Source organism: Cynocephalus volans, chromosome 10 (assembly GCF_027409185.1).
Source record: "Cynocephalus volans isolate mCynVol1 chromosome 10, mCynVol1.pri, whole genome shotgun sequence".
NCBI classification, from domain to species: Eukaryota; Metazoa; Chordata; class Mammalia; order Dermoptera; family Cynocephalidae; genus Cynocephalus; species Cynocephalus volans.
Window position 1 is genome coordinate 89,695,097 of NC_084469.1, and position 13,329 is coordinate 89,708,425.

The following is a 13,329-nucleotide window of genomic DNA, read 5'->3' on the forward strand; positions in this document are numbered from 1 at the left end:
AGGTGATGTTTCTGGCGTGCTCCTTGGCACTGGTGGTGTGTCTGGTTGGCGGGGGGGTCTGGTCCCTGGCTCCAGACCTCAGGTCTCTGGGTGGACCCCAAAGCGCTGGCACAGTGTGCCTGGCTGTTGGAGAGGGGGTCCAGTTCTAATTGTAATTTTGAATCCGTTGGCTAACCTCTCCCTGTTTTCCTTTCCTCCCTCCCCTCCCATCCCTCCCCAGTCCCAGGTAACCACTGTTTTACTCTCTACCTCTATAATATCAACTCCCCACCCCTATTCTGTGTATGAGTGAGATCATGTGGTATTTGTCTTTCTGTGCCTGGCTTAATATAATGTCCTCCAGGTCCATCCATGTTGCCACAAATGACAGGATTTCATTCTTTTTTACGGCTGAATAATATTCCTGAATAAATACTGAATAAAATACAGTATGAAAAAATACATACTGTATTTTTTCTTATCCATTCGTCTGTTGTTGGACACTTAGATTGATTCTATATCTTGGCTACTGAAATAGTGCTACAGTAAACATGGGAGTGCAGATATCTCTTTAGCTTTTGGGGGGGGGGCAACTCTCAGTTACAGGGATTGAACCCTGGACCTTGGTGTTATCAGTACCCCACTCTAACCAACTTAGCTAACCAGCCAGCCCTCTTCAACATACTGATTTCATTTCCTTTGGACTTATACCCAAGTAGTGGAATTGCTGAATCATATGGCAGTTCTATTTTTAATTTTTTGAGGAACCTTCATACTGTTTCCCGTATGGCTGTACTAGTTTATACTTCCCACCACAGTGTACAAATGTTCCCTTTTGTCCACATCCTCTCCCACACTTTGTCTTTTCAATAATAGCCATTCTTACTGCAGTGAGGTGGTATCTCATTTTGATTTGCATTTCCCTGATGATTAGTGATGTTGAACATTTTTTCATATGCCTGTTGGCTATTAGTATGTCTTCATTTGAGAAATATCTATTAAGATCCTTTGCCCATTTCTCAATTGGGATATTTGTTTTATTGCCGTTGAGTTGTTTAAGTTCGTTATATATTCTTGATAATAACCCCTTGTCACGTGTATAGTTTGCAAATATTTTCTCCCATTCTATAAGTTGACTCCTCACTCTGTTAACTGTTTCCTTTGATGTGGAAGAGCTTTTCAGTTTGATGTAATCCCACTTGTCTATTTTTGCTTTAATTGTTTGTGCTTTTGAAATCTTATTTTAAGAAAATCCTAGTAGTCATTGGTATTTTGATAGAGATTGCATTAAATAGATTGCTTTGGGCAGAGTGGCCATTTTAGCAATATTCTTCCAATTCATGAACATGGGATATATCTTTCTATTTATTTGTGTCCTCTACAATTTCTTTCTTCAGAGTTTTATTGTTTTCACTAATGAGCTCTTTTATCTCCTTGGTTAAGTTTATTTCTAGGTATCTATATTTTTTGTAGTTATTATAAAAGGAACTGTGTTCTGGGTTTCTTTTTCACTATAGTTTGCTATTAGTATATAGAAATGCTACCGATTTTTGTGTGTTGATTTTGTAACTTGCAACTTCACTGAATTCATTTATTGTAACAGTTTCTGGTGTGGAGTCTTAGGATTTTCTATATATAAAACCATGTCATCTGCAGGCAGGGACAGTTTGACTTCTTCCTTTCCAGTTGGATGCCTTTTATTTCTTTCTCTTGTATAATTGCTCTGGGAAGGACTTCCAGTACTAGGTTGAATAGAAGTGGTGAAAGTGACCATCTTTGTCTTGCTCCTGATCCATTCAGTATTATGTTAGCTGTGGGTTTCTCACATATGGCTTTTATTGTGTTGAGGTACATCCCTCCTATACCTAGTTTGTTAAGAGTTTTTTATTATGGAGAAATGTCATATTTTGCCACATGCTTTTTCTGTGTTAATTGAAATGATCATATGGTTTTTGTCTTTATTTTTGGTATCACATTTATTGATTCGCATATGGTAAACCTTCTTTGCTTCCCTGGGGTAAATCCCACTTGATCATGGCTTATAATCTTTTTGATGTGCTGTTGGATTTGGTTTGCTAGTATTTTGTTGGGAATTTTTGCATCTATGTCCATTGGGGATATTGGCCTGTAATTTTCATTTTTTGTTGTGTCCTCATCTGGTTTTGGAATCAGAGTAATGCTTGTCTCGTAAAATGAGTTGGGAAGTATTTCTTTTCCTCTTCGGTTTTCTAGAATAATCTAAGGATAATTGGTATTAGTTCTTTAAATGTTTGGTGAAATTCAGCAATGAAGTCTTCAGATCCTGGGCTTTTCTTTGATGGAACACTTTGTATTGCTCATTGAATTTCCTCGCTCATTATTGGTCTGTTCAGATTTTTTATTTCTTCATAACTTAATCTTGGTACATAGTATAAGAAATCTATCCATTTCTTCTGTAATTTGTTGGCATGCAGTTGTTCATAATAGTCTCTTATAATCCTTTGGATTTCTGTGTTATCAGTTGTAGTGTCACCTTTTCATTTCTGATTTTTATTTGCATCTTCTCTCTTTATTTCTTGGTTAGTCTAGCTAAAGATTTGTCAGCTTTGTCTATCTTTTCAAAAAACCAACTTTTCGTTTTTCTGATTTTTTTTTTTTTTTAGTTTCTATTTTATTTATTTCTGCTCTGAGCTTCATTATTTCTTTCCTTCTGCCAATTTTGTATTTAGTTTGTTGTTTTTCTAGTTGCTTGAGGTGCGTTGTTAGGTTGTTTATTAGAAATCTTTCTTCTATTCTGCATTTATTGCTGTAAACTCTCCTGTTGGAACAGTTTTTGCTGTATTCCATAGGTCTTGGTATGATGTGTTTTCATTCTCATTTGTCTCAAGGAATTTTAAAATTTCCCTTATAATTTCTTCATTGGCCCATTTGTTATTTAGGAGCATGTTGTTTAAATTCCCTGTATTTATAAAGTTTCTGAAGTTTTTCTTGTTGAGTTCTAGTTTTATACCTACGTAATCAGAAAAGATTCTTGATATGATCTCTGTTTTTAAATTTGTATTGAGGGCCGACCCCGTGACGCACCCGGGAGAGTGTGGCACTGGGAGCGCAGCGACGCTCCCGCTGCGGGTTCGGATCCTATATAGGACTGGCCGGTGCACTCACTGGCTGAGTGCCGGTCACGAAAAAGACAAAAAAAAAAAAAAAAATTTGTATTGACTTGTTTTGTGGTCTTACATAAATCTGGCCTGGAGAATGTTCCATGTGTAGTTGAGTAGAGTGTGTATTCTGCAGCTCTTTCACAGAATGTTCTATAAATGTCTGTAAGGTCCATTTGGTCTGTGGTACAGTTTACGTCAGATGTTTCTTTGTTTATTTTCTATATAGATGATCCATCCAAGTCAAAAGTGGGGTGTTGAAGTCACCTGCTGTTATTGAATTGCAGTTTATCTCTCCCTTAGGTCTAATATTTGCTTTATTTGGGTGCTCCAATGTTGGGTGCTCATATATGTGTGTATATATATGTATACATATATATGTATGTGTATATATATATATATGTATATATTTATAATTTTCTGTCCTCTTGTTGAATTGATCTCTTTATCATTATATAATGACTTCTTTCTCTTTTTTCAGTGTGTGATTTAAAGTCTGTTTTATTCTCATATAAATATGGCTACTTCCACTTGCTTTTCACTTCCATTTGTATGGAGTATCTTTTTTCAGCCCTTCACTTTCAATATATGTTTGTCTTTAATAGTTAGGCAAGTCTCTTGTAGGCAGCATATTGTTGGGTCTTGTTTTTTTTATCCATTCAGCTACTCCATATCTTTTAATTGGAGAGTTTGATTCAGTTACATTTAAGGTTGTTATTGATATGTGAGAATTCATTATTCCTGCCATTTTGTATTTTTTATTTCATTCATTGAATTCTTGAGCTCCAAGATTTGTTTGGTTCTTTTTAAAAATATTTATCTCTTTGTTAAATTTCTCATTAAGATAGTGAATTGTTTTCCTGTCTTTTGTTAAACAAGCAAATATACTTGACACTTATTTTTACTATATTTTTAAAAATGTCCTCTGGGGGCTGGCCTGTTTTCATGATTTCATTGAATTGTCTGTTTGTGTTCTCTTGTATGTCATTGAGTTTCTTTAAAAACTCCTTTACAGGCATTTCATGACTGTCCTTTTCTTTGGCGTCTGTTACTGGAGACTTATTGTGTTCCTTTGGGGGCATCATGTTTCCTCGCTTTTTCATGCTTCTCGTGTCCCTACTTTGATATCTGTAATGGAGTAGTTGCTTTTCCCAATTTTATGGAGTAGATCATGTGGAAATGAGTTTTTCCTGTAGGTGGGTCCTAGGGTGTCTTTGGTATGTTGCATTGGTTTTGGTTTTGGGTGGACTCAGTGTAGTGTCTTATGCGGTTTCTTCAATTATAATCCTCTTCAGTGAGGTCTTCAAATGCCTCACTGACCTATACTGCAGGAGTTTGTGCCAGCACTGGTGCTGTTTTGGTGGGGGTGGAGACTTAAAGCTGGTTGTTGGGCCAGGCATGTGCAAGCTCAGTGGGCCAGTGCACTGCCCAACTAGGTGTAAGGCCAAGTGTGGGTGTGCAACTCTGAGGTTGTCTCTCCAGGAGATGGTGTGCTGCCTGACCAGCTTTTAGGCCAAAAGTAGGTGAGCCTGTGTATGGGGTAGTGGGGGTCAAGCAACTCTGAAGGCCTGTCAGGGGAGACCCCAGCATCTGAAGCCATCTGGCAAAGAGCTAGCATTTGCAGGTGCAGCAGGGCCAAGTGGTTCCTTGGAGGCATTCTAGAGGAAGCAGACCAGCTATTTGATCTGCTGTCAAGCAGGGAATAGGTGTGTACTGGTGAAACAGGGCAGGGCAGCTCTGCAAAGGCCTACTGGGGGAGGCAGAGCCACTGCCTGATCAGTTGTTGAGCAGGGTGCAGGCATGTGCTGGCACAGCAGGTTTAGGCAGCTGTGTTGAGACCTGTGGGGGGGGGGTCCATCCCCCAATCTGCTGTCAAATAGGAAGCAGGTGTGCAGTGGTGCACCACGGCCTGGCATCTCTGTGGAGGGCCGCCAATCAGCTGTTGAACCTAGAGTAATCCTGCAGGGATGTATCAGGGTTGGGCAGCTCTGTGGAGTCCTGCTGGGGGAGGCAGAGCTGCCACCTGATCTGCTGATGAGTAGGGAGCAAGCATGCTTTGGTGTAGCGGGGTCCATCCACGAGCTCCTTGGAGGCCTGCAGGGAAGAAGCAGAGCCGCTGCAGGCATATAAGGATGCAGCAGGGTGTGGCAACCCTATGGAGGGCTGCTTTGGGGAGGCGGAGCTACCACCAGACTAGCTGTTGGACTGGCCTGGGTACCTGTGAGCTTAGCAGACCAGCAGGTTGTACAGGACAGGTGCATGCTAATGTGGTAGATCAGCTTCTAATTGGCAGCTTCCCTGCTGAGCAGGTCTGCCTTTTCTGCCATGTGGGTTCGGACGCTGGGGTCTCAGTTGTTCTGCCTGGCCTACACTTCAGGTAGCTGGGATTGTGATCCTACAGGCACCTGTGTGAATGTGGTAGAATGAAGATAGAGCCTCGGATTGAAGGAGTCAGTGTCCACTAGGGTAGGATATACTTCGGCACTGGTTTTGGTTTCAAGGTGGTGCTGTACTATAGTCACTTAGGTCATGAGGGTGGGGGTTGCTCTACCTGGGCTTCTACTGTGAGACCATGCAGCTGCACAAACTCCTAGCTGTACTTCAAACTGGGTTTTGGGCCTGTGAGGACTGGGGGACTCTCCTTTGGCAGAGATTGCTGGCATTTGTGGCAGTACTAGAAACAGCCAGAGTTTTCCAGACTACCTTTTCTCTAAAAGTACAGGTCCTACCTGACTTTGAACTGGTCCCTGTGGGTAGATAGCGTGGCAGAGGCAGGATGCTTTGCTCTGCTCTTTGTGGTGCTCTCCTGGTCTTCTGGGCTCCACAGGGATTTTGTTGCTTACCTGGTTCTCTGCAGCATACTTCTTTAGTCATTCTAGTCAAAATATAGTTGTTTAGTTGTTTTGGTCTCTCTTTGGGGTGGAGGAACGCCAAACAGCTCTAGTTGGCTATTTTGCTTTGCCCTCCTCCCAAAAGAATATATTTCAAACAACTGACTCTTCAGGATTTCAGAATTAATTTGGTTTAAATGGGTAAATGTTCTTAGAACTTCTCACAGTTTTATCCCCTTGAAGTAGTTTTAGTAGTTGAGTGTTGAGGGCTTAGGAAGTAATTTAGAGTATTAGTTTGCTAGGGCTACTGTAACAAATATCACAGTGCCAGATGGCTTAAACAGCAGAAATGTATTTTCTCACAGTTCTAGAGGCTAGAAGTACAAGATCAAGGTATTGGCAGGTTTGGTTTCTTCTGAGGCCTCCTTGGCTGGCAAATGGTTGCCTTCATACGGTGTCTTCACATGGACTTTCCTTGGGGTGCACATCCTATGTCTCTCTGTCCAAATTTCCTCTTGTAAGGACACTAGTCAGATTGGATTAGAGCCTGCCCTAATGATGTCATTTTAACTTGATCACCTCTTTTAAAAGCCCTGTCTCCAAATACAGTCACATTCTGAGGTACAGGGGGTTAGGGTTCCAACATACCAATTTTGGGGGACACAATTCAGCCCATAACAGGGGTTTAGTTTTTTAAAAACTAACTCGACTGTTCCATGAACATATAATTAAAGTATCTGAATTTCTTTCATGTTTCCTAGCTAATAATCACAAGAAGTTGTCAGAATTTGGAATTAGAAATGGCAGCCGGCTTCAAGCAGATGACTTTCTTCAGGACTACACGTTATTGATCAACATTCTTCATAGGTAGGATCTACTGGAATATTTTAAGTAAAAGAAATTATTTGAATATACAGACTTAAAGTGGAGGGAAAATGTTTTTTTACATTTAAACCCTACTGTTCATTTGAAACTGCACACTATTTGTTCTAGTTGGCCACCGAGTTTCCTAAAGATTGATCTACAGGAAAATTTGGGGTTTCAGAAATAAAGGGGATAAGCACTGCCATCAATGGTGGCTAATCAGAATAGTTTTCATCAGAGGTGAATTCACTTCAGTAATTGAACTGGAATAAAATTTTCAGTTATTTTAAAAAATTCCCTAGAAGAAGAAATATTTCTCCCATAAATCAAATAATTTCATTTGTGATTCTGTGATAATAACAAAAGAATATTAAGAATTACCCTGTACAGATTCCCGAGTCATGTATTTTTTTCATTTTATTTGATTTTACTTCCTGCTCACTTTTTTTTAAAAAAGCACTCATGGTGTTTGCATTATAGACTACATACATACATACAGCACAGTTAAGATACAAATGGTCCTCCACTTTGGTGTATAAATCTGTTGAACAGGGTACATTTTTGTTTATGCTCATTGATACCCCTGAACTGCACCCTGACTCAGGACTTTTGAGTAGCATCTAACAAACATAAAGAGTTGTGGTGTTGCCAGCTGTGTTCAGTTGTTTTGCCAATATTGCCATCTGTATACAAATATGTATAGTGTTTGTGTGTTTGTCTGAAGAGATTTACATTTTATATTTGGTTTATGGAAAAGCATAAAATGACAGAAAAGACAATGTGGGTTATTAGTAAGAACTGTAATTTTCACAAAATTACATCACAGAGTCAAAGATAGCTATCGCTAGGATGTGATCTCTAGCCTCAATTGGACACCAACTGTGGATGTAAGTGGTGTGTTTGTGTTAGTTGTGAAAGAAGAGGTAATGAAAGGACATGTACAATAAAGTGGAAATATCACATGGTGTCTAAAAGAGGAGGCATAATTAGGGTTTTTTTTATCGTATTTTTTAGCGCTCTGGGAACAGAACCCCCCTTAAAACATGTAAGTCTTTTGTTTGACTTTCATGCATTAAACTTTCATACATGTTTTTGGGAACTCATATACAAAAGCAGGGTGCTTGTCTGTGAAGATGGGGGGGAACCCAGAAACCAAGTAACTCTACCCCTAAAACACCATGGTCAAGATCAGATTATGAGTAGAGTGTGTCAAGTCTTTTGAAATAGTAGCTAAAGATATAATGTGTTAGAGTTACTTGGGGCCACAGAGTTCTGGACTCAGAACTTTAGCAATAAAAATTATTTAGCCTTTTTTTTTTTTTAAAGCCTTTCCGTGATCTGAAGTTGCAGTGGTTTTGACCATTTGATTTAGAGTTTTGAATTACCACAAAAATCTGTTGTGTACACTCTTATTATAGTTTTAGCTCTTTGAAAATTAATGTGCACGTAGTACATATGTTGAGCTTTGAGGAGCAGTGTCTCTCTGGTGCTCCTCTGCATTGTAAATAGTCATGGCAGTAGTCCTGTTTTATAGTGTGTGGTTCTCTTACAGTGAAGACCTAGGAAAGGATGTTGAATTTGAAGTTGTTGGTGATGCCCCAGAAAAAGTGGGGCCCAAACAAGCTGAAGATGCTGCCAAAAGCATAACCAATGGCAGTGATGACGGAGCTCAGCCTTCCACCTCTACAGGTGAGTCATGACCCCAGCCACTAGGTTGTTAATTACCCACCAAGCAAAAGTGTGTAAAGACAAACAGATTATTTTTATAAATGTTTACCATGAGGTAGAAATCACAAAACTACTAGAGGTGTGTGTTAGAGGTGTGTGTTGGTTTTGTATTGATTATTGTAGTGGAGCTTTGAATTTATGAACCATGAAGCATTTAAGACTGGGGAAAATTCTTATAGAAAATAGAAAGTTATTTTTTGTTAGTTGGTTTTTTCAACTGGAAATGTCATTGAGTTTACTAGTGCATAAAGTCAGTTCAGCCTACATAGTAGTAGTATGCTTGTTTTATTTAGGAGCAACAAATCAATGTGTCTGGCTATTTTGGGTGAACAGATGGTTGGTAAGTATAGAATTACAGCATTCAGAGTTTCCTCATAACAAATAGGAATTTGGTAAAGTGCACCCAAGGTGTCTATTCCCGTGGCTTTTCAGTTCTGGTACTTGGTGCTTTTCCAAACAACTGATTATTTTACTGTGCTGTGATTTGAATGTTTACTCCCCTTCTTTCATGTTCATTTTTTAGTCAGAAAACTAAAGGTTACCGATTTTTTACTTCTCTTTTTCCATTTCTTTGACCCTGTATCTTTGGCACTCTGGAATATTTTTACTCTTGGTTCTAATGTTCTCTGAGAGTGTTGGAGGTGGACTTTGAAACTGTAGAGTGTGACCCATTGAAGTTAGAATGGTCTGTCATCCTTTTTTGAGGAAGAGCCTATGGTAATTTCTTTTTTGAATCATAATTTGAAATGCACATTTATTGGTCCTCTACTGTGGGTAGGTTTCAGAGGCTACACTAATGTGTGAGATATATGTTCTCCCTTTGATTTTGGTGGAGGGGGGGGGATAAAACCACCTTTAATGTAAGGTTAAGAGCATGAACTGTGGAACCCCAGTGCATGGGTTTGAATCCTGACCATCCTCTGATGCTGTGTGATCTTGGGAAGTCAGTCTTGCTGTACCTCAGGTTTCTTTTCTGGAAAACAGATAATTTATCTTCTTTATAGGATTATTGTCATGATTAAATGAGTTGTTATATGCAAAGTGATCAGAACAGTTCCTGGCACATAAGTGCTATATGTTGTTGTTACCACCACTACTTTTATTAGGATATGCTCCCTCTGCTTTTCTGCTGGAGAAGGCAGAAGTAGAATCCAGGAAGTATAATGATTACTTTGGGTTATATAATGCTTGTTACAGTTTTTTGTTTTGATTAGAAAAGAAGTAGGTGCTTGTTATTTAAAACAGTACAGAATCTGGAATGTGCAAAGTGAAGATTTCTTAAGGGTAGCCATTCTTAAATTTGGTAAATATTAGAAGAGTTAGCTTTCAATTAGATAAAATATTAGTGAGTCACTAGTAACTCCCACACTTTTAACCATTTTTTCTTTTTCCTTTTCCTGAAATAAGCACAAGAGCAAGATGATGTGCTCATAGTTGATTCAGATGACGAAGGTTCTTCAAATAATGCTGACATCAGTGAAGAAGAGAGAAGTCGCAAGAGGAAATTAGATGAGAAAGAAAATGTCAGTGCAAAGAGGTCACGTATAGAACAGACTGAAGAACTTGATGACGTTATAGCATTAGATTGAACAGAAATGCCTCTTACTACATTAGGTCATCTGGGCAGAACCAGATTGTTATGTCCTTTGTTCCAAAGGGAAAAATTGACACCAGTGACTTGAAAATGATTCTGCTCCCTTTGAAAGCATTCATTTTGCTAGAACTATTAGAAACATTGCAGTATGCTGTATTGAACGTAGGAATATAGTTTTAAAACCCTTTGAACAAAGTATGTGCATAACCAGTCATAAGATGAAACAATACAATGCATGTTGCCTTTTGAATGTAAATACCCTTAGTTATCATTTAATAGTTTTAAAATATTGTGGTTTAGTAAAGTTGATACCTGGTTATAAATATTATGCCTTTATTTTTGGCTAGAAGAAGAATTATTTTTAGCCTAGATCTAACCATTTTCATACTCTTAACTGACTGAAACAGGTTCAAAGAAGTATCAAGTGCTATGCATTGAAACTTGTTTTTAAATGTTAACTGGCACTATGTATATTAATGTAAAACAATGTTAATTTCCTCAAGTTTTCAGCTTGTACTGCCTGGTATGTCTGTGTAAGAAGCCAATTTTTGTGTATTGTTAACAGTTTCAGGTTATTTATATTTGATGTTTTGTAAACTCAAAAAATGACTAAACTCTACCTATGGACCAAATAAATGGCATCTGCAATACTTGTTACAAATGCCTGCACAGTTCCAGTTTTGGCTGCCTTACTGGGTTTATACATTGTATCTACTGCAGGCATGCTAAATTCTTTGTTTTAAAAAATTAATGGATGTGAAGGTTTAAAAGATCTCCACTGTTTGCCATAGATGAGTACTTTCTAAAATAAAGCTTCTAATGGCAATGTTGTTTTTTAACTTAGATTGTCAATAGTTGGCCTTTTGTTGAGAACACGTAAATGATCTTTGCCCAGCTCCAGTTACTTGGAACCTTGGATTGAGATGCTGAGGGTGAGAGGGACTCTTTCTTCCTTTCTGCAGTCTTTGTCGGATTGTCCTCCGTTTTACCAGAGTCCGTTCTTGAGCGTACCATTCATGGCCCAGTCCAGCCTACAGATGTGGTCAGACCTGTGCTGGGTGGAGTAGCGCTCATGTCTTCCTTGCCCTGGACTTCAGAGGGCCTTGGCCTTCATCACACACAGATGTGCCTTGAGTTTTCAGAGAACAGAAACCCATTACGCTGTATTCCTCGTTGTATACCTGTGCCCCTGGTGTTTTCAGCAATGGTCCTTTTATGTATCGACTAAATTTCAAGTTGTTAATTCATTGTGTTGTTCCACTTTGTGCAATTTTTATTCTGCCAGCTTATTAACTCTTACTCCTTGTTTTGTACCATTTGTAAATTCAGCATGTAATCAAAACCTTCAGAAAAACTGTGTTGAATAAGACTCAGCTCTCAGGAGCATGGTGCCTGATGCCTCTAGGATGGACTGACCTCCAGCCTTCTGAAAGCAACTGCTAGCAAGCTGGATCCCCATGAACAATTCTGTGAGCCTATGAGGTTCACTCTGCCTTTACATTTTTAGGTGTTTAATTTTCCTCTAGAAAAAAATTTTAAAATTTAAAAAAAACTTAACTATGTAACAGATAAAATGAAACATCCTGAGATACCACCTCAATTTTGAAATTTTTAATTCTGAAAAGCTCTCCAGAAATTTGAATTTTGATATTCTCTCCATTTTTTACACCTCACCCTGCCTTTTAAACATAATTGTCAACAATGTGTTTCTGATATTTTGTGCATGTTCTTTTGTTCTTTCCCATTTGAATGTACATGGTAATAAGTGCCAGGTTAGATCTGTAGAGGTGTTTCTATTTTGGCACACCAGTGGTTTTCATCTTTGCATCAACTCTATTATTACCTTTTCCAGCAGTTTCTGTCCATTTTCCATCTTGGATGAAATCCAGTCAGGGAAGATCTGATTACTAGGTGCAGGGGTCTTGCCCAACTAGACAGTAAACCCAGCAGATCCAAGCTACCTCCACATCCCTGGAGGATGGATACACTTCAGAGCTGGCCTTACATTTATGGTTTTCTCATGTGAGTTGTCTGGGGATCTGGGAGCAGGACTTGGCCAGGGTATTTGCACACCTCCCATTCAGCTGCAGCCTGAAATATGGTGTTAACAAGCTATCTTACAGCCTCATTGGAAGCAGTCAGGTGGCAAGTTTTCCTAGAGAGTTTATTGTCCCAAAGATTGATCTACGCTACTCAGCATGAACTAAGAAAGGATTCGATGTTTTAATACAGAGCCTGAACCGTTAGTGAAATAACTCAACAGGCAAAGAACTTCAATGGATGCCAAAAGGTTTCAGGTAAAAGGCTGCTGAGGAATAGGATCTTAGCACAAAGCTCAAACGTTGCACAGATCACTTGCAAAAGGAAAGCACCAGTCTTGACAGTGGACAGATCTGGCAGTCACCCCCATAATGAAATGATCAAATCTAGCATCACTAATGGGACAACCTGATGTTAATGTGCTTCTTGATGAGATGATATCAGGAACACAACAGCAGCTTGCCCCAAAATTAAGCTTAATCTAATCAAGCATCTAGACTTAAACTTCCAGCTGACAAGAAATAGAAGGGGTAGAGGAACAAGTTAAACAACATTAAGAGGAAACAATCACACAAGTACAGAATGGGTGATATTCCATAATTAAACAGCCTCAACTCTAAATCATTGTCACTTTAAAAAGGGGACGGGAATATTCTCGGATTAAAAGAAATTAGAGAGACAACTTAATACAATGTATGAATCTTTTTTTTGTATCCTTCAACAAAGATAACTATAACAGTTTTTGGACATTTGAAAATGGAAAGTGTAGGTAATATAGAATTATTTTTTAGGTATGATAATGTTATTGTAGCTATGTAGGCTAGTGTTCTTAGGATGTTAGGGATGAAGTTTCATGATACAACTTTTATTTTTTTTAATTTTTTTTTTTAAAAGATGACCGGTATGGGGATCTTAACCCTTGACTTGGTGTTGTCAGCACCACGCTCACCCAGTGAGCAAGCCGGCCATCCCTATATGGGATCCGAACCCGTGGCCTTGGTGTTAACAGCACCGCACTCTCCCAAGTGAGCCACAGGCCGGCCCATGATACAACTTTTACAACTTTTAAAAGGCTATGCAAAATATATGAAAAGACAAAAATAGCAAAATTAACATTTACTGAATCTAGATAGCGCATATATATATATATATATAT

The 13,329-nt window shown here is 38.8% G+C and overlaps 1 protein-coding gene across 3 annotated transcripts in view; it reads left to right on the forward strand.

Moving 5' to 3' along the window:
- Window positions 1-11,403, forward strand: part of UBA2 (ubiquitin like modifier activating enzyme 2) — a 41,361-nt gene extending 29,958 nt beyond the window's left edge. For 2 of the 3 annotated variants that reach the window (XM_063110319.1, XM_063110321.1), the window contains 3 exons: window positions 6,709-6,814; window positions 8,364-8,500; window positions 9,947-11,403. In XM_063110319.1, coding sequence (XP_062966389.1) covers window positions 6,709-6,814; window positions 8,364-8,500; window positions 9,947-10,128 — 425 coding nt within the window. In that variant the 3' untranslated portion in view covers window positions 10,129-11,403. Of the gene's footprint in view, window positions 1-6,708; window positions 6,815-8,363; window positions 8,501-8,832; window positions 8,962-9,946 lie in introns of those variants that run through there. The other variant, XM_063110320.1, reaches the window with a different exon arrangement.
- Window positions 11,404-13,329: the final 1,926 nt, after the last annotated feature.